The 25807-nt window shown below is 41.1% G+C and overlaps 1 protein-coding gene and 1 long non-coding RNA gene across 2 annotated transcripts; both read left to right on the top strand.

The window, feature by feature from the left end:
• Window positions 1-6735: 6735 nt before the first annotated feature.
• On the top strand, window positions 6736-17064 carry LOC121192224 (ribonuclease inhibitor-like; the record flags this gene model as incomplete). The annotated part of the gene is made up of 3 exons (XM_041053812.1): window positions 6736-6893; window positions 7224-7397; window positions 16770-17064. Coding segments are annotated over 3 exons (408 nt in total), but the record flags the coding sequence as incomplete, so codon positions are not given.
• A 4858-nt stretch (window positions 17065-21922) lies between these two features.
• LOC121191862 lies at window positions 21923-25092 on the top strand. Its single transcript, XR_005895145.1, has 3 exons — window positions 21923-21958; window positions 23326-23462; window positions 24672-25092. It is a non-coding gene; the product is annotated as an uncharacterized LOC121191862 (long non-coding RNA).
• Window positions 25093-25807: the final 715 nt, after the last annotated feature.

Here is a 25807-nt window from a genome sequence, read left to right as displayed (position 1 = left end):
CATTGAACCATAAAATGGTTTATATACTAGAACTTAACAATTAAACATTTAACATTTAACAATTGAACATTCAGAACAATCCTACTCACTCATCAAGTTCTGAAAAATGGCCATTTATGAGTGTGAGGCCAGCATTTGATTTTGACTCATTGGTGGACATGACATTTTCATACATGGTCTTTTGCAATGATATGATCATTCCCTGTAAGCGTGTTAAAATATTTCCCAACAGCAAACCATGATTTAGCAAATCAGTCAAAGCAGGATTACAAATCAGAACTGGAAAACAAGATGGCAGCAAACAAACTTGGTTCAGTCTGGGCAAGTATGAAAACTACTGCAGGCCTTCAGAGCACAGAGCGCAGTACTGGTGTCTTTTTAGATGGTTGGAACTCAGACACAGAGCTGGATAATGCTCTGAATTTGTAACATGTCCCTAAGCTCTGGAAAGATGCTGTGGTTGCTGTCCCAAAGCACTGAATGATGTTAGAGCAGTCGCCCTGACTTCAGTTTGAATGAAAGCTTTTGAGAAACTGGTCAGATCTGAGGTCCTGAAGCAAACTGAACATGCACTGGATCCTCTGCAGTTTGCATACAGGCCTCACAGAGGAGAGGAGGATGATACAGTGACTCTGCTCAACATGCTTTTTAAACATCTGGATTTTAATGGGACACACGCCAGGCTTTTATTTGTGGACTTGTCTTCTGCTTTTAATACAATCCAACCTCACATTTGAATTGAAAGGCTCCTACAACAGTTTGATTTAAATAATAATCTGGTGGGTTGGATTCTGGATGTTTTAACCAACAGGACACAGAGAGTGAGGGTCAACAGTACATTGTCTGACAAAAGGTGTTCTTCCACTGTTTCTCCTCAAGGGTGTGTGTTGTCACCACTATTGTTCATTTTATACACAAACATGTGTGAGAGCAGACATGACAGCAGAAGCATCATAAAGTGCTGATGACTCAGTTATTGTTAGTCTCCTCCAGGACGGTGAGAGCAGCCATGGACCAGTCATTGATGATTTAGTTCAGTGGTGTGAGGAATCCTACCTGCAGCTAAATGCTACAACAACCAAAGATATGCTCATTGATTTTAGGAGGAAACCCCACAGGCACCAAGTCACTTTAATTAAAGCTCAGACCATTGAGTATGTGCAGTCTTACAAATATCTTGGGACAATCATTGAAGAAAATTGACTTTTGAAGAAAATTGGGAAGTGGTTTGTAAAAAGGCTCAGAAACGTTTACACTGTTTAAGGAAACTTGCACATTTTCACATTGACTGAACCATAATGAGCATGTTCTCTCTCTTTTATAGAATCCATTTTATCATTTTCTTTAGTGTCATGGTTCAGTCAGACAACTTTAAAACAGAGGAAGTCCTCAGACCAAATAGCTAAGTGGTCTAGTCGTCTGCTTGGTGAGTCCCAGCCAAGTCCAGCGTCCCTGTACAGCAGACAGGTACAGAGGACAGCTACCTCCATTTTAAATGATGACTCCACCCTTTGCACTGCCACTTTCTTCTTCTTCCCTCCGGGCGGAGGTTTATCGTCCCAAAATGTAAAACCCAGTGATATAAAAACAGCTTTGTTCCTGCTGCTGTCACAGAGTTGAACAAACTGCAGTGATACATTGCACATACTTACTTATTTATGGATTTATTTCATATTTATGTGGGTTTAAATATTTTTATTGGGTTTTTAACTTCTTTCTCCTGTTCAACTTCTTTTAAACTAACGGTTTTTATTATTTTACCTTTTACCAGAGTTATTCTTTATTGACCCTTCTCTCTCTTTGATGTCCTGATTGGTGGAGCCATGAGCACTTTTACTTTCATCATCATGTTTATAGTCAGCTGTGTTGGTTTTGTGTTACATCTGTTTGTGTTTTGTGTATATGTGTCAAAAGGACATCATCATCTGATCATCTGACTGCAAAACAAATCTACCTACAGGTACAAATAAAGTAACATGAACCTGAACCTGAACCTGAGGATGATTTCAGTTGATGTGCAGATGAATGATTTGTGTTTTCTCTCCAGATGAAGGTAGAAAGTGTGTGTGAGCTGATGTGGATGTGAATTCAGCATCATGAATCAGTGTGAGGACAGAGAGGAGGGAGCCCCTCCCCCTAAAAGCAGTCTGTGTGGGGACCATGAGATCCAGACCAAAGCTCAGAGGTGAGATGAGGATCTCTAACTGTCCATGACTCTTCTCCATGTCAGAGCTCAGCACTCACATCACTGCACCATCATTATTCACACTCAAAGCTCTGTGTGTGTTGTGTTGAAGGCCAGAGCAGCAGCACACACCAGACTCTGCTGGACCTGAATATGGACCTGAGCCCAGCTGTGTGTCCATGAAGAGTGACTGGTCAAAGGATGAGCCCATTAAATTCAAAGGACAGCCTCCCTCTGCTGCAAAGAAGTGAGCTGCAACTGACTACATGTTTTCTTCTTTACTATGAGAACACTGTACGAAATAATAGATATGTTGTCCATGTCCCCATGTTCCTGATGGTCTTAATATCTGTGTCCGCCAGGATCCATCAGAGACCAGACTTCCCTGTACCCAGTTGTGTGTCCATGAAGAGTGACAGGTCAAAGAAGTTCTTCATTAATTTCAAAGGACATCCTCCCTCTGCTGCAAAGAAGTGAGCTGCAGCTGAGTTTAAAATGTATCAGACAGCTGTCCTGTATAACTGGTCTTCTATGATGAAGATGAAGTGATTGTGTTTTGTCTCCAGGCTTCATGAATGACACAGTATATGAACATGATCAGGCTGAAACACAGGCTTTAGTGGCAAAGTTGATGTTTCTCTTTTCAAGAAAAGCACTTCTTATGTTCTTATATGTGTCATTCAGATCAGAACTAAAACTCCCTGTAACTCAGCACCTATCCAGTTCCAGTGTTTGTGTTAGTGTCCTGTAGCAGAGGTGAGACTTCTGTCAAACCCAGTGTGAGTCCTTAAAACTCATCATTTAAAAGGTGGACTTGTTGTGATGACTCTAGGTCATGAGGTACAGAACTGATTGCTTGTTTCCTCTCATTGAGAATGTCACAGCACAGTAGTGTTTGCTTTAATCAGGACAGTCACCACAGAACATAAAAGCAGCTGTTGTTTGTGTACAAAGCATAAAACACTCACAGATGCTGCAAACATAATGTGAGCTAATTCTTCATGATTCCTCCACAGAGTGGACCAGGAGAGCTCAGAGGTTCCCAGTGCTCAGTCTGCCCAGCAGCATCAAACACACCTGGACTCCATATTTAAGGTCTGTACATGGACAACAACTACTTTGACATCTGTTGTGTTGACAATAATGTCCTTGCTGCACTTTTTAGAGCAGTGGATTGTCAGTGTGTCCAAAATGGATCTGATGTTTGGCTCCATGGTTTTACTTTGATTGTGTCATTCATACAGTTTTCTGTTCCAGCTGCTCAAGAAGAATATTTCCACTTTTGTGAAGAAGGAGCTGAAGAAGATCCAGAAGGTTGTGAGTCCAGATTACCCAGAATGCTCAGAGAGCCAGAGGGAGGATGAGGAGGTGTTGGACGGTGAGGATGAAGAGCAGAGGAGGAGCAGCAGAGAGGCTTTTGTGAAGATCACAGTGAACTTCCTGAGGAGAATGAAGCAGGAGGAGCTGGCTGACTGTCTGCACAGCAGTAAGAGGATTTCTCTAAAGATTCAACATGATGGACAAATGGGACATTTATTAACGTCTCAAGACATGGAGGGACATATGTTCATGTGTGTTCTTTAGGGGGATAAACATGTCATGTTTTCTTTATGAATCAGTCATTGATGTTGTTTCTTGTTTGTTCATTCAGGACATGTTGCTGCAGTTTGTCAATGTAAACTTAAATCTACTCTGAAGAAGAAGTTCCAGTGTGTGTTTGAGGGGATCTCTAAAGCAGGAAACCCAACCCTTCTGAATCAGATCTACACAGAGCTCTACATCACAGAGGGAGGGACTGGAGAGGTCAATGATGAACATGAGGTCAGACAGATTGAAACAGCATCCAGGAAACCAGCCAGACCAGAAACAAGCATCAGACGAGAAGACATCTTTAAAGTCTCACCTGGAAGAGATGGACCAATCAGAACAGTGATGACAAAGGGAGTGGCTGGCATTGGGAAAACAGTCTTAACACAGAAGTTGACTCTGGACTGGGCTGAAGACAAAGCCAACCAGGACATACACTTGACATTTCCATTCACGTTCAGAGAGCTGAATGTGCTGAAAGAGAAAAAGTTCAGCTTGGTGGAACTTGTTCATCACTTCTTTACTGAAACCAAAAAAGCAGGATTCTGCAGGTTTGAAGAGGTCCAGGTTCTGTTCATCTTTGACGGCCTGGATGAGTGTCGACTTCCTCTGGACTTCCACAACACTGAGATCCTGACTGATGTTACAGAGTCCACCTCAGTGGATGTGCTGCTGACAAACCTCATCAGGGGGAAACTGCTTCCCTCTGCTCGCCTCTGGATAACCACACGACCTGCAGCAGCCAATCAGATCCCTCCTGAGTGTGTTGACATGGTGACAGAGGTCAGAGGGTTCACTGACCCACAGAAGGAGGAGTACTTCAGGAAGAGGTTCAGAGAGAAGCAGGCCAGAAGGATCATCTCCCACATCAAGACTTCACGAAGCCTCCACATCATGTGCCACATCCCGGTCTTCTGCTGGATCACTGCTACAGTTCTGGAGGATGTGTTGAAAACCAGAGGGGGAGGAGAGCTGCCCAAGACCCTGACTGAGATGTACATCCACTTCCTGGTGGTTCAGTCCAAACTGAAGAATGTTAAGTATGATGGAGGAGCTGAGACAGATCCACACTGGAGTCCAGAGACCAGGAAGATGATTGAGTCTCTGGGAAAACTGGCTTTTGAGCAGCTGCAGAAAGGAAACCTGATCTTCTATGAATCAGACCTGACACAGTGTGGCATCGATATCAGAGCAGCCTCAGTGTACTCAGGAGTGTTCACACAGGTCTTTAAAGAGGAGAGAGGACTGTACCAGGACAAGGTGTTCTGCTTTGTCCATCTGAGTCTTCAGGAGTTTCTGGCTGCTCTTCATGTCCATCTGACCTTCATCAAGTCTGGTGTCAATCTGCTGTCAGAAGAACAATCAACCTCCAACTGTTCTAAACTGTCCAGAGACAAACCTGATCCAACACAGCTCTACCAGAGGGCTGTGGACAAGGCCTTAGAGAGTCCAAATGGACACTTGGACTTGTTCCTCCGCTTCCTCCTGGGTCTTTCACTGCAGACCAATCAGACTCTCCTACGAGGTCTGCTAACACAGACAGGAAGTGGCTCACAGACCAATCACCGAACAGTCCAGTACATCAAAAAGAAGGCTGAAGAGACTCCCTCTGTAGAGCAAAGCATAAACCTGTTCCACTGTCTGAATGAACTGAATAATCATTCTCTAGTGGAACAGATCCAATGGTCCCTGAGTTCAGGACGTCTCTCCACAGATGAACTGTCTCCTGCTCAATGGTCAGCTCTGGTCTTCATCTTACTGTCATCAGAAAAAGATCTGGATGTGTTTGACCTGAAGAAATACTCTGCTTCAGAGGAGGCTCTTCTGAAGCTGCTGCCAGTTGTCAAAGCCTCTAACAAAGCTTTGTAAGTGTATAGATAGTCGGATTTATTCATCATTATATAAAGACTCTGCTTTTTTATTCAGCAGGAGGGAAAATTAATTCCTCTCTTCTTTAATTCCTTATCACCATCTCTCAGCTCTGAGCTTCATCACATTGAATTTGAATTAAAATAATGGATCCGGGCGGCACGGTGGGGCAGTGGTTAGCACTGTCGCCTCACAGCAAAAGGGTTCCAGGTTTGAACCCTGGTCTGGGCCCTTCTGTGTGGAGTTTGCATGTTCTCCCTGTGGGTTCTCTCCGGGTACTCCGGCTTCCTCCCACAATACCAAAAACATGCATGGGATAGGTTAATTGGCTAGTCGTAGGTGTGAGTGTGGTTGTCTGTCTTTGTGTGTCAGCCCTGCGATTGACTGGCGACCAGTCCAGGGTGTACCCCGCCTCTCGCACATAGGCAGCTGGGATAGGCTCCAGCTCCCCCGCAACCCTGACAGAGACAGAGACAGATTAAGCGGTAGAAAATGAATGAATAATGGATCCTACATTAAAGAGCCAAGTCTCAGCTTTAATTTGAGCAGGTTTACATCAGTATAGAAAGAACTGTGTGGGAGATTCAGCCCTTTTAGTGGTTCAAAAGTAACTGGACAAATACACATGAAGTGAAACAAACTCACCAGATTTAATATTTAGTGTAAAATCCTTTGCAGTCATTGACTGTAGTATCCATTATTATATTTTAAAGTGCATGTGCTGAGAGCCTGAAGAACAACGCTGCATAAGTGTCCAAATACTTACGGCCTTGACTGTACATGTCTGTTTATTACTGATTGTGTCACATTTAATTGTCATGTCTCCAACTTGTTGAGCATAAAACAGAAAGGATTTGAATGAGAGCCAATGAAAGATGATCATCAATGCAAAAACTCCTCATTGGTTATCAGGTGGATAAAGAGCTGATATTTCTGCTTCATTGAACAAATCTGTGTTTTCAAATGCAGGTATGTTAGTTTTGCATTGAGCTGCAGAGCAAACTGAGAACTTTTGTTCCTTTGATTGTCCTTTCAAAACAAATGTTATTTGACTTTTTCTTCATTGTTTCCTCTTCAGACTGAGCAGCTGTAACCTCTCAGAGAGAAGCTGTGAAGCTCTGTACTCAGTTCTCAGCTCCCAGTCCTCTAGTCTGAGACACCTGGACCTGAGTAACAATGACCTGCAGGATTCAGGGGTGAAGCTTCTGTCTGCTGGACTGAAGAGTCCACACTGTACCCTGGAGACTCTCAGGTTAGGATCCATCAACCTGTTTAGATGATGATTTTCTCACATCTGATTTACATCAGTGGATAAACATCCAACTTGTGTAGGATTGTTTAAAATAAATTTTATGAAAGTTCAGCAGAACTTTCTAGACTCAGATAATTATTCGTCGTTTTCTCTTATTTTTGCTTCAGCTGTTGACTCTTTTTTAATCCTACAGATGATGTTTAAGAAATTTGCCTTAAATATGTTGAACCTGGACCAAAATGGACCAGAACCAAAAACAAAAAAGAAAACAACAAAACAGACCAGCGGTGTTGACAGAGGGTTCCTGTGTGATGTTGTGTGTGTCTGCAGGCTGTCAGGATGTCTGATCACAGAGGAAGGCTGTGCTTTTCTGGCCTCAGCTCTGAGCTCCAACCCCTCCCATCTGAGAGAGCTGGACCTGAGCTACAATCATCCAGGAGACTCAGGAGTGAAGCTGCTGTCTGCTGGACTGAAGGATCCACACTGGAAACTGGACACCCTCAGGTATGGAGAGGCCTGCTGCAGCCACAGACAGTGTGTGATAGAGGAGGAAGAGCTGGAAACATTTAGTGTGTCACAGCTGATGACAGATCTCTACAGAAGTGCTTTGAATTCAACAACAACACAAAGAGGGTGTTTCTCTAATTCTGACATTAATTACATCATTAAATCAGGTGTGGTCAGCTGTTTTCTGTGACCTGAGCAGGACTTTCTCAGACTGGATTTCATGCTGCATCAAAACAAAGCCAGCGTGGAAACATTTGAGCTGCAGCTCGTTGAACTGCTCCTGAACCAACAGAGCCACTTTGAGCACTCAGAGTGCTTTCACCACAACAACCCCAAAGACTTTAGATACCTGTTCAGTGCTGACACACTAATAATAATATCCCAAAAATAATAAGACCATCTACGCTGCTTTCAATTCAGTTCAACTCAATTTTATTTATATATCTCCTTCCACAGTCAAAATTGTCTCAAAGTGCATTACAATGACCCAGAGTCTGACCCCAGAACAAGCACTTAAGGAGACAGTGGTAAGAAAAAACTCCCCTTTAACAGGAAGAAACTTTGAGCAGAACCTGGCTCATATGGGGGACCCTCGTAATGATGGCTGGGCTGGGTGAAAGAAGGAAGATAGGACAGCTTGGAATGGAGGAGAGGAGGAGAAGGACATGCAGCATATAAAACATGATACAATCAGGGTTGGCAGTGAGAGAGTTAGAGGGCCAGCATTCAGATTACAGAACAGTTAGTGGATACTGTGTGCTCAGCAGATCACAGTTATGATAGGAAACTGAGCACAGAAGCAAAAAGCTGTCATGATTGGTAATTATTTACATTACGGTCTGCAGAGAATATTAATCCAAAATGTATCTGTAGCAGAGTGGAACATTAAACATAGTAATGTCTTAGAAATGGATAATTGTAGACAATAAACAGCAGCAGGTGTCTGCTTCCCAAACCCAAACTGGCAGTTGGTTCCACAGGAGAGGGGCCTGATAGCTAAAGGCTCGGCCTCCCGTTCTACTTTTAGAGATTCTGGGAACCATAAGCAAACCTGCATTCTGGGAACGAAGCAATCTATTGGGATAATATGGTACTATCAGCTCTTTGAGATATAAAGGAGCCTGGCCATTGAGGGCCTTATATGTAAGGAGAAGGATTTTAAAATCAATTCTGGATTTTACAGGAAGCCATTGAACAGAAGTTAATACAGGTGTAATATGATCTCTCTTGCTAATTCCAGTCAGTACTCTCGCTGCAGCATTTTGGATCAGCTGGAGGCTTTTTAGAGAGTTAACTGGACAAAACAAAACTGTTTCTATGTAGAGTCTATGTACAGCCTTTTCAAGAATTTTAGAAGTAAAATGGAGATTGGATATAGGTTTATAGTTTAACTAAAGAAGAAGTAGAATTCAGAAATTAACCACAGAACATGGAAAAGTTTGATTGATAAGCTACCTATAGCTATTGATAACTTGAAACACCGCAGTGCAGAAGCATCAAACAGGAAGTGACACAATACGTTAGCACCACATCTACCAATCTGCTCAAAGAAATTCATCTGCCAGTGTCTCAAACCAAGGAGGAAATGAAATCAGGTCTCTGATCATGTCTCTGTCTACTAAAATATCCATGATCAATAATCAGCTGAACCTCTCTGAGATCCTGATCTTGTCATTCTGAGATCTTTTGTTGTGTCTGACACCAAAAGTGATATCAAATGGAGAAGACAAATGATGAAATCTTTCCTCCATGTCACCTCCCTGCTCCGTATCATTCCAAGATAAGGACTCCAGGTCCTTTGTCTCTTTGCTGAATGAACAGAATAATCAAGCCATCTGTGTATGAGAGCCATGCAATGTCCATGTTTGCATGCTGAAAGAGAACGTGCTGGTCTGACCCCCCTCCTCCTTTCAGGGTGGAGCCTGGTGGACTCCAATGCTTGAGACCAGGTCTGAGGAAGTGTAAGTGTGGTTTTCATTTGATTCCTGAAAACAAAGCAGCTCACATTCAACCACCTTCAAAGTGTCAATCAATGATCAGGTGATAGATCAATAACTGCAGCTGTGTTGTGTCTTCTTCTCTCCATCAGATTTCTGTGAACTCACCATTGACACAAACACAGTAAACAGAAAGATCAAACTGTCTGACAACAACAGGAAGGTGACACATGTGGAGGAGGATCAGTCATATCCTGATCATCCAGACAGATTTGACCAGTGTCCTCAGCTGCTGTGTATTAATGGTCTGACTGGTCGCTGTTACTGGGAGGTTGAGTGGAGAGGAGGAGTTTATATATCAGTGAGTTACAGAGGAATCAGAAGGAAAGGAGACAGGGAAATCTGTTTGTTTGGCGAGAACGATCACTCCTGGAGACTGATCTGCTCTGATGGTCGTTACTTTGTTTGGCACAATAACACAATGACACCTGTCTCCTCCTCCTCCTCTTTGTCATCTTCCTCTGTCTCTGACAGAGTAGCAGTGTATGTGGACTGTCCTGCTGGCTTTCTGTCCTTCTACAGAGTCTCCTCTGACTCTCTGATCCACCTCTACACCTTCAACACCACATTCACTGAACCTCTGTATCCTGGGTTTGGGTTTGGGCTTTGGTTGTCTGGTTCCTCAGTGTCTCTGTGTAGAGTGTAGCAGAGAGAGTCTCCTCCTGTCAGAGAAACTGTTGAACAGATAGTTCAGTCTGTACATGTCTGTCTCTTTCACTCACACACACCTTTTCAGATTCATGTATTAAATCAGTTTATTTGTTAGACTCTTCTAAATGATTCCTTGTAAACTTCTTCCTCTTCCAGTCCTTTTAAAGATGGAAGCTACGATTATTACAGGAGAAAAATGTTGCTGACTTTTACTTTGTTAAGATTCAAATCATGATCTTGTCCTTTCACATTAAAAGCATCATTGTGAACATCAGTGTTTGTCTTTCTCTTAATCTTGGAACAACTGAGCTGATTCAGTTCAAACTAAAATGCTGCCACAGTTTATCTGAAAGATCTGAGAAAAGAGAAACTTTTCAAACTTTCAGAGGTTGACAGAGTTAGAAAGCTCCTGACTACTCTGAAGAGTTTGAGCCTCGATTCTATGAGTTTTAAAAGTCAACTTTAAAAAAAAAAAACATTTTTTATTGGATATATCCTTTGTCACCTTTATTGCCATTTTACACAGTTCACAGCCTCCATTAAATTCTTTTACAGCATATTTCCTGATAATCAATGCTACAATTTTTTACGGTGCATCTCCTATTTATCATTTTACAGTGATCATTTTAGTTGTCACATTTTTTACAGTGTATCTGCTGGTACTGAAAACATGGATGGAATAATACATGGAACATTATTCAAACTATGATCAGTCCTCATCTTCCTGCTGATGTCATCAATGATGATTGGTACATATTGAGCCTAGTAATCAGTGTGAGTCCTGTTGGACACTTGTCAGTGTGACCACTGGAGGGCAGTAAACTCTCTGATTATTTGTCCATCAGTCAGACATCAGTATTTATAGCAGTGTAATAATATGTGTGTTCACATACAGAGAGTCATTATCAGACTGATGAACATTAGAGCTAAAATAAGTCAGTAAATGTGGAATAATGTCAGTGTGAACATCAGTATCATTGTCAGTGCTGTGTGCAGAGTTGTAGTTACTGACAGTGACCACTGGAGGGCAGAAGACTCCTGTTCAGTCAACACTAAAGACGGAGAAGCAACAATAAATAAAACAAATCAGATCAGACGATCAGTCAATAAACATGTTTACATGTGTTGATGGAAAAATGTAGAGGGTTGAAGAACTGCATGAGGAGAAGGAGTCTCAGGGGAACTGATGAGACTCAGGAGGATTCTCACTCTATTTCATTTGTGTTTAGGTGAATTGGATGAATAATCCAAACATTGTGGTTAAAGAGGTTATAAAGTCACTTTTAGAGAGCCTGACACCAAGAGGGGGCATTGGAGCATTTTGTGCCCCCCATTACACCCTTACACCTCCCAAAATGACTTTTCAGGTAAAAGAAGAAAATGAGAAACATTAACAGTCTGTGTGTTCACTGCAGAATTTGAAAAACCTTCAGGAGAACTGAGGAAAGTTTTCACTGTTTGTTGATGCACGTCAGACACAGCTGCTCCTCAGCCTGAGCAGAGGCCAAAAGTAGAGGTGGTGAGGCAGTCTGAGGGGGTTGCTGAATCACTCCTACATGTTCTGCTTACTCAGGAGTCATTCTGTAATTCAGGATCTGAATAACGAATCTGGAAACTAAATGACCATCCAGTCTAAATATCAGGCATGTAGAGGCTGAGCAAACCTCTTTACGTTCTTTCTCTTTTCAGTTAAAGCTAACTAAAGTTAGTGTCTGAGCTTGTAGCACTCAGCCTTCTCTCTTTTCTCTCTACGTCTTTCTCATTCCTCCTCTCACCTGCTGTGTTCAGCTCATACCTGCAGCAGCAGAATAATCCTTTCTGAAACAGTTTTTAAATCAGTCTGGTCTTTGTGTTTTTTAACAGTTGAATGTCATCAAATATTGAGCAATACTCCTGTAGAAGCAGTCTGTACTCAGGCTTTTAGTCACATGGTGCATAGTTGGACAGTAAAATAACTTCAGTGTGTCACTATGAGAGACTCCCACTCACTCGTTCACTCATTGTCACCACTGAGACAGCAGATAGATACAGTGTCTGTGTCTGTGTCTGTGTGTTTGTCCTTTGATGCCTTTGATGTATCAACATTCTACAGCCTGATGTCACAGGCTGCAGTAAGTGGACACACAGCCAGAGACAAGTTCAGAAGTCAAACAGGAGCAGAAACAGTTGGACTGGACAGGACTTGCTCATGATTTAGGAAGAAAGAAGCACTCAGATATTTCTGCACTATTATTGACAAGGAAGGGAGGAGCTACTGCTGTTACAAGGACAAGAGGAAACTACAGGAAAGTCCAGATCACCTCCAAGGTTTTCAGTAAGTCAGTACATGTTAGTAGTTCATGTCAGTGTTTAGTTTAGAAGTTAATGTTTTGAAATGTTTTGTCCAAATGATATGTTTGTGAAATTGGGACGACAAGTAATCATACCCATAAGCCCAGTGGTTTGATTGTGTGCTTATCATTCATGGACAACATTGAGTTTTTTTTATGCTGATCATGACTGTGAGATATTCTCATGGTTGCTCAACTTCTTAACTTTGTTTTGGTGTGATGCACTGTAGTTTGTGTTAAAGGAAAGGATTTCTAGGAAGTCTGTACTGTCTGCAACAAGATCCTTTCTAAAGAAATTCTAATGGAAATGATGGAGCATAAAATCCACAGTCCCTGTCCTGTGGAAAAGTTGACTTCCAGAGTTGAAAAGAAGCAAATATGAGGCTTCAACAGTCTGAGTAGATCAAGTTTCTATCTTCCAGGTATTTTTAGTCCAAAATTCCCCTCTTAGTGTTTCTACACCTAATGTTTCCTTGCAAAGCTGTGGTGGAGAGGGCAACACAGAGAGGACATTCTGCACTAAAAGACAAACATTTGAAGATTCCCACTTGATTTTGTTTAACAATGCTGATGAATTTTAGAATTACTATTTGCACAGAAATAGAACTGTGGATTTTGTGGTCTATCATTTCCACAGAAATTGTTTAAAGAAGGGATCTCCTGGCAGCCAGTATGGACAGCAGGAAGAATTAGATCAAACACCAGTGCTTTGAATGTGGAAATGGGAATGTGAGTATATCTTTAAGTGATTTGGGTTTTTTATGCCTTTATTATGGACAGTAGAGAGATGACAGGAAATCAGGTGGAGGCAGAGGCATCAATGTTTCCAGTGGAAACTGAATTAGGGATGTTGTGGTAGATGTTCAGAAGCTTAAGGTTGTTACAGAGGTGCCCTGAAAAGTAGCATATTATGGGGTTTTTCCATTAGCAGATAAGCTGCGATGGCATGCATTTCCATTACAGCCTCACAGGAGTTAGCAGGGTAGCTGTGCCAAGTTGCACTGTGTTGGTCCTGCTTGGTAGCAGAGCTGACCATTGCCAACCTATGACATTCTCCTCCCTTTAGCTGTGTCTGCATTTGCTTTACTTTCACTCCTCTGTTCCAGTTTGGACTTTCAGATATCAGCCTTATTTCACTGTTTACTGATCATTTTCAGCCACATCACAGCTGTTATGTTACTACTAATGCAAAGCAAACTTTTTGCTGTTTCTTTTAAACTATGAAAAGGTTGTAAGAAAATGAAATGTGTTTCTCAGTGAGTGAGTGTTAGAAAAATTCTAACTGATTCAGCCAAGACTCAGAGACGATCAGAGCTTTTAGAATTTATTCTTGCAAGAAGGAGTATACATCAACCATGAATCAAGAATGGTATCGTTGTAATACTCAAAGGAGAGAAGTCTCTATGTCTTCTTTATACACACAGGAACTCACCTCCCCTTCGAGCTGATAATCAAAGTAATAGTCTAAACATGCATACATGCAGCCGGTCACCTTGACTGTCTGTCTCTGTATCTGTGTACGAAGAACAATATGCACCGGACAGGAACAATGTGTGCCCTTGCTGTAGTTCAAGGTATTGTAGGTCAGGCTGCACATTATTTTTCCATCAGTGAGCATCACTTTATTAGTGGTTCAGATGAACAAATCAGTTTGCTGTGCAGTAAAGTGGAAGAAACACTTGCAGCGTTCCAGCACAGCTTTAGTGATAGTGGCTGTTCACAGGATGGCTTAATGTGAGTACACCTCCACAATGGAAAACACTATTTGTTAGAACGAGGAGTATATTGATGTTAGATGTCACATTTCCAGGCCGCTCACCTTCCCAGTTCAGTATAAGGAAGCTGGTATATTTGTTTGGAAAGCTTGTACTGTGGTTTTGGAAGCCACGCCTCCTTGTCTCTTGTGGCCCCAGTCAAGTTCACTACATCTTAAACAATATTTTCCCTTTTGAAACCAAAATGAAAGTTTTGCGTTCATGGTGATATATACATTGATAATTGGAAACTTTTCTGTCAGTACATAGGGTCATTGGTAAATCTTTGGTCTGGGCCCGTTGCTTTCCGTGGGTGTTTTCCGCAGAGCATGTCACAGAGAGCAGTGTTTCCTGTGTCCCTTCTGTGGCCACAGCTCCTCTCTTTGAGTGTTGTTGAGCTCATCAGGGAGCGTGCTGTGGGTGGAGATGTTCATCAGGTTTTTCCTTCTGTCGTCCTTGATGCGCTGGAGTCCCTGCCACATGCGCCGTGGGTCTGAGGTGTTGTAGTAATCCTCCAGCTTCAGTCTGTACTGTCTCTTGTCTGATGTCTGATGGATCTACAAAGGTCATATTTCTCCTTTTTGTATTCCTCAGCCAGCATTGCCTGAGACATAAGCAGCAGAGCGAGTACGTAGCATGGACCACACTTCACAGTTTATCCAGGGTTTGTTATTGGGTTAGGTTTTAATCCATTTTGGATTGGATGAAGTTTTGGTATTTGTCACTTTAGCCATTAATATTTATTTCATTTCTTTTTCAGTCTATTTACTCAAAATTATCTAATCAACTCAAAGGTTCATAGACTGAAAAGGTCCTGGGAAGTTCGCTTGAAAAATGGATCCTGAATTAAACAAATTGCACAGTCCTGAAGCACAAATGAAATATTTGATTGGTGTGTTGGAGTAAAGTGGGACACACACACACATCTCGTTTAGATGTAACAGAGCCCACAGCCATTCTGAAGAATGACACAATCAGAAAATACATTTGGCCTTTGAGGAATTTAATTGTGTGCCTGCTCCAAATGATATGCTAGGTCTATGTGGAGCAGCTTGTGTGAGACATTATGTTTCTGTTTGTAGATGTAGTCCAAACTAATAATATTTTATTTTAACAAAGTAACAAACAAAAGATCACCCAATAAGGCACTAAAACAAAAGTTACAAAACATGAACACAAAATCACTCTTACGAGGAGAACAAGAAGCAAAGTGAGGAAAGAGACGTGGCAAGGGCAAGAGACAGAAGCATGAGACAAAACGTATGACGGTGGCATGGGACAAAACATGAGACAAAAATGAACTGACACTGGACAAGGGGAAACGCAGACTATATATACACACACAGGTAAGGGGAAACAGGTGGAACCAATCAGGGCGGGGAAAACAATTACAAACGCGGGAAACAAGACAAAGACAGGAAGTAAAACAAGACCAGATACACAAGGGCACTGAATTCAAAATAAAACAGGAACCCACAAGACAATATAGACACCAGACATGACATAATCTACAGACTAAGACAGCAAGTAAAACGAGACATGATACACAAGAAATATACTTTCCAAAATAAAACTAAACTGAAAATGTCCAGACGTCCACAAAAGAGTTCCAAAAACAGCCCCCTTAGGGGCTAGACATGACAAGAACACAAGAGAGGTTTGTTTGTGCAGATAGATGAGACCTTAATGTGTCGACTAACCCTTATTTTAAGATGCACACACACACTTTGTTCTGCAAGTAGTTATAGTTTATGTCAGAGCAGCATCAGGTAAAACAATGAAGCTCATATAATTTTATTATTATAACCACAATTACACCACATGTCATTTCCAGGCTCTGTGTTTCCAGTTCACCATTCACCACACAATGATGTACTTTATTTCTTCATGATGACTCTTGAAAGTTTTTGAAGAGAGAAGAGAAAATTTCTTCTGTAATTTTTGCCTTTAAATACACTAAACTGTAGTAAACTGTGGAAAAGCAAATCCATTATGTGTGAAACATGATGATGAAGTTTACAGCAGTGGAGGTGGGAGACTGGGGTTTGTATCCAGAGTCCACTCTGTGGTTAGGTTTGGTATTTACAGCTATTTAACAATACACACAAGCTAACGTGCATACGGCCTAATACAAATGTCACACACACACATTTCATCAGAGAGACCAGCTCTCAGACTTCTAAATATTTGTATTTCTGGAATATGTGACTCAAATGAGAGACACAGGGTGGCCTCAAGAAAACACACGTACAGATCAAACCACAAAGAGAATCAGAAAAAGCAACATAAGAGAAGGCTTTGGCTTCACAGGAAATGTGTTAGTGAGATCTGTTCATTGTTGGTATTGGTCTTTTCATAGGAAAAAAAGCACAACATCATCAGCCTTATCCTTTACAGCAAAGCACAGCAGTGGATTTTGCTGAGTAATAAAATGTTGATGTGTAATGATCAGCTGGGCTGTGATGACCAAATTGTTTCATATATTATGTTTGCATCATTTCACAGTGGTGTTTTAAGGCTGGTTTGACTCTTTATTCCTTATTGAACAACAGGATATTGGATCAAAACGTCAAACTCTTACTGGAGTTAAAAAACTAACTGAAACTAATGAATAACATTGTCTTCTTTTGTTCAAAGGTGCTGTTTGAAACATCCATCTATAATGGAGCTCTGCAGATCTGCTGGCAGATACAGAGCTGCAAGACTCAGATAAGAACTTCTATTCTCCCAAGCCCACACTAATACAAAATACCTGCTAAATTATTTGAAGAATTATCTTGACAGGCTCAGAGATGATGTATCTCCTTCATGTTTTTTTTAGATGGCAGTGGTGATGCAGCTGCTAAACCTTCAGCAGAAGAACCAGATCCCGGCTCAGGTCACTGCTGAAGACATGATCAAGCTCATTTTGAAGCTTAGTTACTGAGACTCAAACAGACAGTCCACCACTACACCTTTAACTCTGCTCATGTCACACCAATCTGTCTGTAGTGAAATAAAGTGCAAGAGTGAAGATAAAGCTTCTGTTGTGTTTCTGTTTGACCACTTTGAACTGGAGGATTTTGATGAGGAGGTTTCCAAACCTCTTCTGATGCTGGTGAGACTAGAATCTCAACAACACTTCAAATAGTTTGGAGTGAATTGTTACATTAGGCTGATTTTAATGTCTAAACATGTAAAAACTGCTCTTCATATCTAATGTCTTGTTTCAGGTGTGGACAGTGAACGTCAGCAATAAAATGAGGGACGTTGAGGTTGAAGCCTGAATGCTCCTCACGTCCCCAGAGGCCTAAGCTCCTAATTTTCAGTGAGTCATATTTGACACACTTTCTTTATTAACAGTCAATCTACAGTGGTTTTTATATCTCTGATATATTCTGAAGGGTTGTGAATTTGAATTTTATTGACTGTAACCCACAGACATCGTAAAATGGTCAGCACAGCTGGAAACTATGATCCTGAGGAAGACACCCAGCACCAAAATGGTCTGTCCACAAGAGGTGGTGATGGAGGTGGATCCCAGAGTCCTGCAGGGATTCTGGGTGCTCCTTCTTAAACAGGTCTTCCCAGGCCCTCAGCAAACTGTCTGTTGGGGTCACAAAGGCCACTTTGGATCATGTCTGTGTGGAACAGCAGGCCACCTTCTCCTGCTCCCTCAGGGATGACAAGGTCCTGTCTATCCTGACAGAGATCAGACCTACCCACACCATATCCTGGTGGACTGGATCAAGAACCTTGCACCAGTGCTGCTGAGCAAAATTGTTCATGTTGCATCAGAACATATTTGTGGGATGTTTCAGGCCCAGAGCCCCAAAGTGTCGACTCATCTGACACCTGCTGCTGAACCTCCTGCCACCACTGCTGAGGAGAAGCCACCATCCAGTCCAGGGATAAGCTCTGATTTGGCTCCAGCTCCTGCACTGCTCTGACCCCTCCTGCCATGTTGTGACCTCCACCAGCTCCTCGGACACTCCCTACTACAAGACCTCTCATCACTGCCATCCAGGATGGAGAAGGATCCAAAGTCCACCAGAGAACCAAACTCTGCAATGGTTCAAGCTTCATCAGCTCCTGTGAGTCCTCCTCTTGAACCTGTGGTCACCAATAACTCAGAAGTCAAAATGACTAAGAGGGACAGAGTAAGGTGCTTCCTCCGTCTGCTCTTCCATCCACTGTGCTGCTGCTTTTCCAGCAACACCAAAACTAATTGTTTTGATGCATTAAAAAATAAAAAATAAAAGCATAAATTAAAGCATTAGTAAATTGGGGTTGTGTAAAATAGTTTCTACCGTTTAAGTGAACAGTGTGAACACTGTTCTGTGATGTGGAATATTTTATTCATTCACAATTTAATGCTCAGAGCTGAATGAATTACATTTAAATTACAGCACTAAGGTTTTATGTTGTTGTTTTTTCTTCTTAACCACCATCTACTTTGTGTAAATCTACATATATTGGTGCAGAGTAATTTGAACTGCAAAACCCAAACTTTTACCCATAATAAGTTAGTAATAATAAATTATCCAGAAACAGGCTCTGTCTAAAATGAATGTAAAAAGGGAAGTGGGCACAATGTTTACTTTTTTAGTGTTTAGTGAAGATTCTACATCTGAAGTAAATGAAAAGTATTATCAGAAAAATGTATGAGACATTGCTGCATTACTACTATTACATTACATACAATGTCCTGTTTTCCAGGAAATGTCCAGGATAATTTGGTTCTAATTATAATGAATGTTATATAAATGTTCCTGAAAGAAAAGCTACATTTAAATCAAAATAGATATTTGCTCATTGTTTACATGTCACTTTAAATTTAAGTCACCAGTTTACAGACTCAGACCTGCGGGAGTTTTTTTTTTTAGATTTGTCTGGCATGAGCTGTGAGGCCATCAAATAGATTTTTTGATTTGCTCTAAACACCTTCATGATGGTGTTATTCCTCATCTGAGCCAGAGGGGGGCAGTAGAAAACAATGCCTTGCTGCAGCATGTATCGCACAATCTGAGTTAGAAGCAGGTAGGTTTTTATTAAAATACTAAAGTAAGGATGAGTTTAAAATACAGACAATGATATCCAGGGATTTGGTCAGTACATAAAGAGCTGCTTGAATTTAACCTCAATTGTGGAGAGAACAGCATGCCTAATGGTATTTCTTGAATTACAGTAATAAGATATATTACAGTTATATAAGATATATATGTGTATATATATGTGTGCGTGTGTGTGTGTGTGTGTAACCAAGTGGTAAAAGAAACAAATAATAAAACATTAAGAAACCACTATCAGGGTAATAACATGTTGTCCATGTTTGTTTTGGACATCAGGGGGTTTAGGTTTTTCGTCCAGGTGTGATGATGTTGTTTTGATGTTGTATTTGAGGTGTGTGTGTGTGTGTGTGTGTGTGTGTGTGAATACAGTGGTGGAAAAAAGTTTTCGGACACTCCATGCATTTGTGAAGTATTGCATTAACAATCACTCTTAAGTTTCCAAGTGCAATTTGTTTTTGTACAGTCACAGCCACAATACTAAACCAATCCTAAAATCAGCCATTAAAAACTTAAAATTGATTAGCTCCATAAAAATACTTAAGAAATTTGGAGTATAGTGGTACCACTGACCCACTAATGAAGATCATCCTTTTTATTGAAGACAATTTTTGTTAGGGTGCTTTGTGTCTATATAAAGCCAGCACATTTGAGAGTTCTTCAGATCAAAAATGGCTAAAACAAGGAACTTAACACAAGAAACACGACTAAAGATAAAGATTCTCAGCCAGGAAGGGTACAGCTGCCGCCAGATAGCCAGAAAGTGCAGATGCAATCCTTCAGCAGTTGGATACAGACTGAAGAAATATAAACAAAGAGCTTGGAAGACAAACCAAGATCTGAAACCAAGAGTGTCTTCAGCGAGAAATGACCACATCCTGATCCGCATGTGCAGGGAAAACCACCGAATGACATCACGTGAGCTTTAGCAACAGTGGTCAAACCAAACTGTATGCAGACGGCCAGGTGAGGCATTATCTCCAGCATGTACAGTACCTACTGTCAAGCACGGTGGAGGCAGTATCATGGTTTGGGGATGTATGAGTGCTGCTGGCGTTGGTCACCTCACTGTCTGTGATGGCACATTGAACTCTGCTAAGTATTGTGCCATTCTCCAAACCCACATGCTCCCTTCTGCAAATATACTGTTCCGTCGAGGACAAAACTGGATGTTTCAGCAAGATAATGCCCCTTGCCACACATCCAGGTCAAGTAGAACTTGGCTGCAGGAGCACAATATCCAGGTCTTAGAGTGGCCAGCTCAATCCCCGAACATGAGCCCCATTGAAAATCTTTGGTGGATTATCAAAAGGTGTTTCAATGTGGAAACCAAACAATTTGGAAGAATTAAAAACAGTAATTCAAGAAGAATGGGAGAAGATTACCCCTCAACAGTGTGAAAGGCTTGTGGAGAACATGCCAGCCAGGATTAAAGTGGATTTAACACACACAAACTGACCAAGACACAAAGGAGCAACAAGACTTAAATACACTGAAGGTAACTGGCCTACTGCACTGTCTGTTCCTGCAGGTTTACTGTAATTCCTTTCAGCCTTCATCAAAGTTGTTATCTCCACTCACGTTCTTCTTTTCACAGATTTTCTTAAGTAAAACATCGAAACCTACCTGAAGACTCTGCAGTGTTATATTGAGAAACTGTTTAACAATCTGCCAAGTTTGAAGTCAGCTGCCGTCTTGCAAGGGCAGAATAGAACCCAAAAACTGACCCAGGGGCTGATCATGCCAAAGAGTCCAAATGACCAACAACAGTCCAAAACAGCATCATCAGCAGTAGAACAGGGACAGTGGTAGGTATAAAGACATATGTACAATATATATACACAAGGGGCAAGACAAATGTACATAAAGGAATGGCATTGGATACTGAATATATACATGTGGTCAATAAATAAGACAGTGATTCAACCAGTTTGAGGTAAGGGCAGCATGAACCAACGAACAAAATAGAGGCCGTGTTATATATCTACAGCAGTGCAGTAGTGAAATGGCCAGTGTGATAAGACACTATGTACTGACAGTAGTTCAGAGTGTTCATCTAACTAAACAGAGTCTACTGGCTGAGAGGGACAATGAGGAGGAAGGAGGAGGAGGACGAAGAGGATTAAGAGGAGGCGGGAGGAGGAGGAGGAGTAAGAGGACGAGGAGGAGGAGGAGGAGAAAGGACCTTTTGTAGGTTGATCATGTACTGCTTGTTGTATAGGAGGAACTGGTGGGAGCTTCCTGACACAAGGAGCAAAACAGCAGATAAAACACTACATAGACCATATTTAACATTTATGGGAGTAAATTGTCAACACGATTCCACTAAACTGGTGCAAAGAATAAAGAGCCTCGGTGTGTTTTAATCTTTTGAATCATAAATCTAAATGAAATTTCTGGCTCGATGAGACGAGTTCTAAACTTATGAGTAAAAAAACTCTTCCTTCTCTCCTATAATAAGGATAATAAACATCATTCATATTGTTTATTTTATAGTAAGTCTGTAAAAACACTAAGTTAAATCTGATTTAGCTAAAAACACATTAATCATGATTTTAACAAACAAAACACAACAAATTGAAACAAGTTCTAAACTTGTAAACAACACACACACACACACACACACACACACACACACACACACACACACACACATTGTGTGACTTCCTGTAAATGGAGAGGGGAGGAGCAGGTAAACCTGAAAGTGTTCAGTCAGTTAGTTCAGACTCCATTTGAACTAAACAGAGCAGGAGGAGGAAAACTGAAGGCTGAGGCAGGGTGAGTGTTAATACAACATTATTATTATTTTACTGTCAATAAACTGACTAAGTGGAGAGCAGCAGCGGAGCGGGGGCCTTTTGGGCTTTTGGGACTGAAGCCCCGAATCTCACTTCAAAAGCCCCGGATCTTTTTAAGCTTTTAAAAATGATTACAACCCTGAAACAATGTTCCCTATAAACTGCATTAATACTTATTACTGAGCAAATAGCCAACAACAACAACCAAGGTGCTTAATCAAAAGGTAATGTAGTTACTCTGACTGCTTTGGTTCTGCAAAGATCTTGTATAAGGCCGACGTCCCACTTTCTGCTGATCGCTTTGGTCATTGGAGGCTGCATAATCGCAGGAGTGAGACCGCTCACTGTTAATACGAGATCTTTGTTCAATACCGACGTAAACCGCCACGCTGGAACAGATGGACTATTTGCCCAGAGATGTGAACGCAGTGGTTTCAGAAAGAGAAAGAAGACGACCGGATTACTTGAACAGAGTCAGGAAAGGGATGAAGAAGTGAAGGTGTTGCGTTACATGCTGTGTGTTTATAACGCCCCTCAATCATGATGCCATCGGCGCTGACTCCTTAGTTTCACTTGAGTGAATTAAGTAGTTAGCTGTTGTTGCTAACATGGGCTAATACCTTCCATGAGGGCCGATTGACTCTCTGACTGCAAGCAGTAGTAGTTTTTTTTAACAGTTAAAATACACGTTTGAATGACGAACCCCCATTTAAAAAGTATTGTTATTATCCTGCTATAGCGGAGCATTGTCTGCCAATATGATATTTGCATACAGTTTACAGTTGACTAAGCACAGTGAACATACCACTTATAAAATACAAAAACAAACAAACAAACAGTCCTTCTCTGCAACCCTACTTTGAATCTACTGAAAGTTAGTCTCACATTTATAAGTCTCAATTTTGCCATTGTTGTTTACATAAAAAAATTCTAGAAGTCAGTTCTTAAGTGGTTATTGTTAATTTCCATTAAATAGTATTATCTTGTGCAGGCCCTGCAACTGAACATGTAGGCTATGAATCAGAAGGGATTGTCCAGCAGGTCACCCTAAAATGGACTAGAATGCAGGAAATCGCATCTAAGAAATTCAAAATTTTCTGGGGGAGGACACCCAGACCCCCCTCAGGGCTTAGCCCCAGATGTTCACAATGTCTGGCTCCACCCCAGGTGGAGAGCTGCCTGTTTTTATTTCACTGTGGACTCTGTTAGTGTGGGGGTGTGTGTGTGTCGGTGTGTGTGTGCTTCTTCCTGTTCTCTCAGTCTTGCATGTGACGCTTGATCAGACTTGTGTGTCCTGATTCTTTGTGTGTCTGAGCTCACAGTCTGTTTTACCGGTTTCCCTCTCAGACTGAAGTCCAGAAGATGAGGGTTTGTGTGGAGGAAGAAGAGGATCCAGGATCCAGCTGTCTGGCTATGAAGAGTGACTGGTCGAAAGAGTTAGATGTTCCAAACTTCAGTAATGAACCTGGACCCTCAGCCACAAAGTAAGAGAACTGCTACAAACCTGTGAACCTCGAAACCTTGGGCTATAACAACGTTTAGAGTGGTGAGGTCCTGCAGTTGTCATCACTGCCTGTAACTGTTGTGTGACACTGCTGTCCAGCCAGGAACATAAGGAAGAGGACCCAAATGCAGAAACAGGAGGCAAATCCAGGACGGTGCACAGGCAGGGAAACAGATAAGACAACAAACAAAAGACACCAGGAAGAAAACAGAGACTCCAGGAGATGAACCACAGGTGCAAACATGAGCTGAGACACAGACTAACTGACAAAGGAACAGGGGGAGCAACAAGACTTAAATATACAGGAGGTAATTTACAACAGGTGACACATATCAGGACGGGCAACCAATCAGCAATGGAGAGAAAGCAGAAAAAGACAGAAAGTAACCCATAAAGAGATACACAAGGACCAGGGTTTCAAAATAAAACAGGAAAAGACAAAACCAAAACTCAAGAGACGAGAACCAAAGTGACATTATTTCAAAAACAAAAGTTTTACCAATACTTAAGAAACTGAACAAAAGTCCTCAAGAGTCCAAGGGTTTATAAAGAGTTTAAGCAAAAGTCCAAAAGAGTTCAAGCACTGCTGTCAAGGCGTCCAAAACAGTCCCCTTAGGGACTGATCATCAAAGATTCAAGATTCAAAGATTCTTTATTGTCAATTCGCTATATGTGCAGGACATACAGGAAAATCAAAATACCGTTTCTCCTTCACCAAGTGAGAGGTGCCATTAAGTAAAAACAAAACACAAACAAAAACAAGATAGAATTGTAAAACCTATGTAAGAATAGTCAAACCTATATACAGATAATATTCTGGTATAAATAAAATAGAATAAAGAGAAAAAAGCCCGATGTATAATACAGAATGTGCAGAATGGCAGCAGCATAGTTGGCAGTAGTGCAATTTAGAAAGTAAGTTCCTCCTGGTTCTGTTGGCACATTGTATAGCACCAAATGTGGATCAATCCACTGATCAAAATAGTCCCTGAGAAATGTGATATTTCCTACCGTTTGTCTGATAAAAACTACAGACAACAGGTGTTTTAGCAAATTACTGAGCCTTTTAAAAAATTAGTATTAAAGATTTTCATCTTCAGTATAAAGATTTAAAGATTAACTGATTAAGCCCAAACAATTCTCTTTTTCTTTTTGTCCTTCCTCAATAGTGTTTTTTTTTTTTTTGCAGCAATTTGACAGCGAAGGCCTGATTCACGCAGTCTCCTCTGAACAGTTGATGCTGAGATGTGTCTGCAACTTGAACTCTGTAAAGCATTTATGTGGGCTCTAATCTGAGGCTTTCTGAGGCTGGTAACTCTGATGAACTTATCCTCTGCAGCAGAAGTAACTCTTGGTCTTCCTTTCCTGGGGCAGTCCTCATGAGAGCCAGTTTCATCATAGTGTTTGATGGTTTTTGCAACTGCACTTGAGGATACATGCAAAGTTCTTGAAATCTTGGGGATGGACTGACCTTCATGTCTTAAAGTAATGATGGACTGTCATTTCTCTGTACTTAGCTGAGCGGTTCTTGCCATGATATTGATTAAAACAGTAATCAATATCATGGCCATCCCAACTTCTGCAAAACACATCTGATTGTCTCAAACTCATTAAGAAGGCAAGAAATTCAACAAATTAACTCTTGACAAGGCACAGCTGTTGTGACTTCCTCATGAAACAGATTGAGAGAATGCCAAGAGTGTGCAAAGCTGTCATCAAAGCAAAAGGTGGCTACTTCAAAGAATCTAAAATATAAAACATATTCTGGTTGGTTTAACACTTTTTGTTAACTACATAATTCCATATGTGTTCCTTCATAGTTTTGATGTCTTCAGTATGAATCTACAATGTAGAAAGTAATAAAAATAAAGAAAAACCACTGCATGAGAAGGTGTGTCCAAACTTTTGACTGGTACTGTATTTGTGAATCATACCATGGAGCTAGCTTCCTCTGATTTATGACTTTATTTTTCAGAGGGGCAACAGAGTCAAGGGTCGTATGTAATGAAGCAGCAGTACTATCAACTAGATAATCTATATCTGGTGGAGTAAAGTTTAGGCCATTGCCCTCTGTAAAACTGGCACATGGCAACGGAGATAATAAAGATGGAATAACTTCCTTATATTTGGTAACAGCATTACCAGACAAATATCTACAGTAGTTAATTTTTTCCCAGATGCTGTGCAGTTCATTATTGTAAATTCAAATGTTACTAAAGAATGATCAGATAAAACAGGGTTCTGAGGGAATACTGTAAAATATTCAGCTTCTATGCCATAAGTCAGTACAAGATCAAGGGTGTGATTAGAACAGTGAGTTGGTTT

This window comes from Toxotes jaculatrix, chromosome 13 (assembly GCF_017976425.1).
Source record: "Toxotes jaculatrix isolate fToxJac2 chromosome 13, fToxJac2.pri, whole genome shotgun sequence".
NCBI classification, from domain to species: Eukaryota; Metazoa; Chordata; class Actinopteri; family Toxotidae; genus Toxotes; species Toxotes jaculatrix.
Note: the sequence above shows the minus strand (reverse complement) of the source record. Positions and strands in the feature narration are given on the sequence as shown.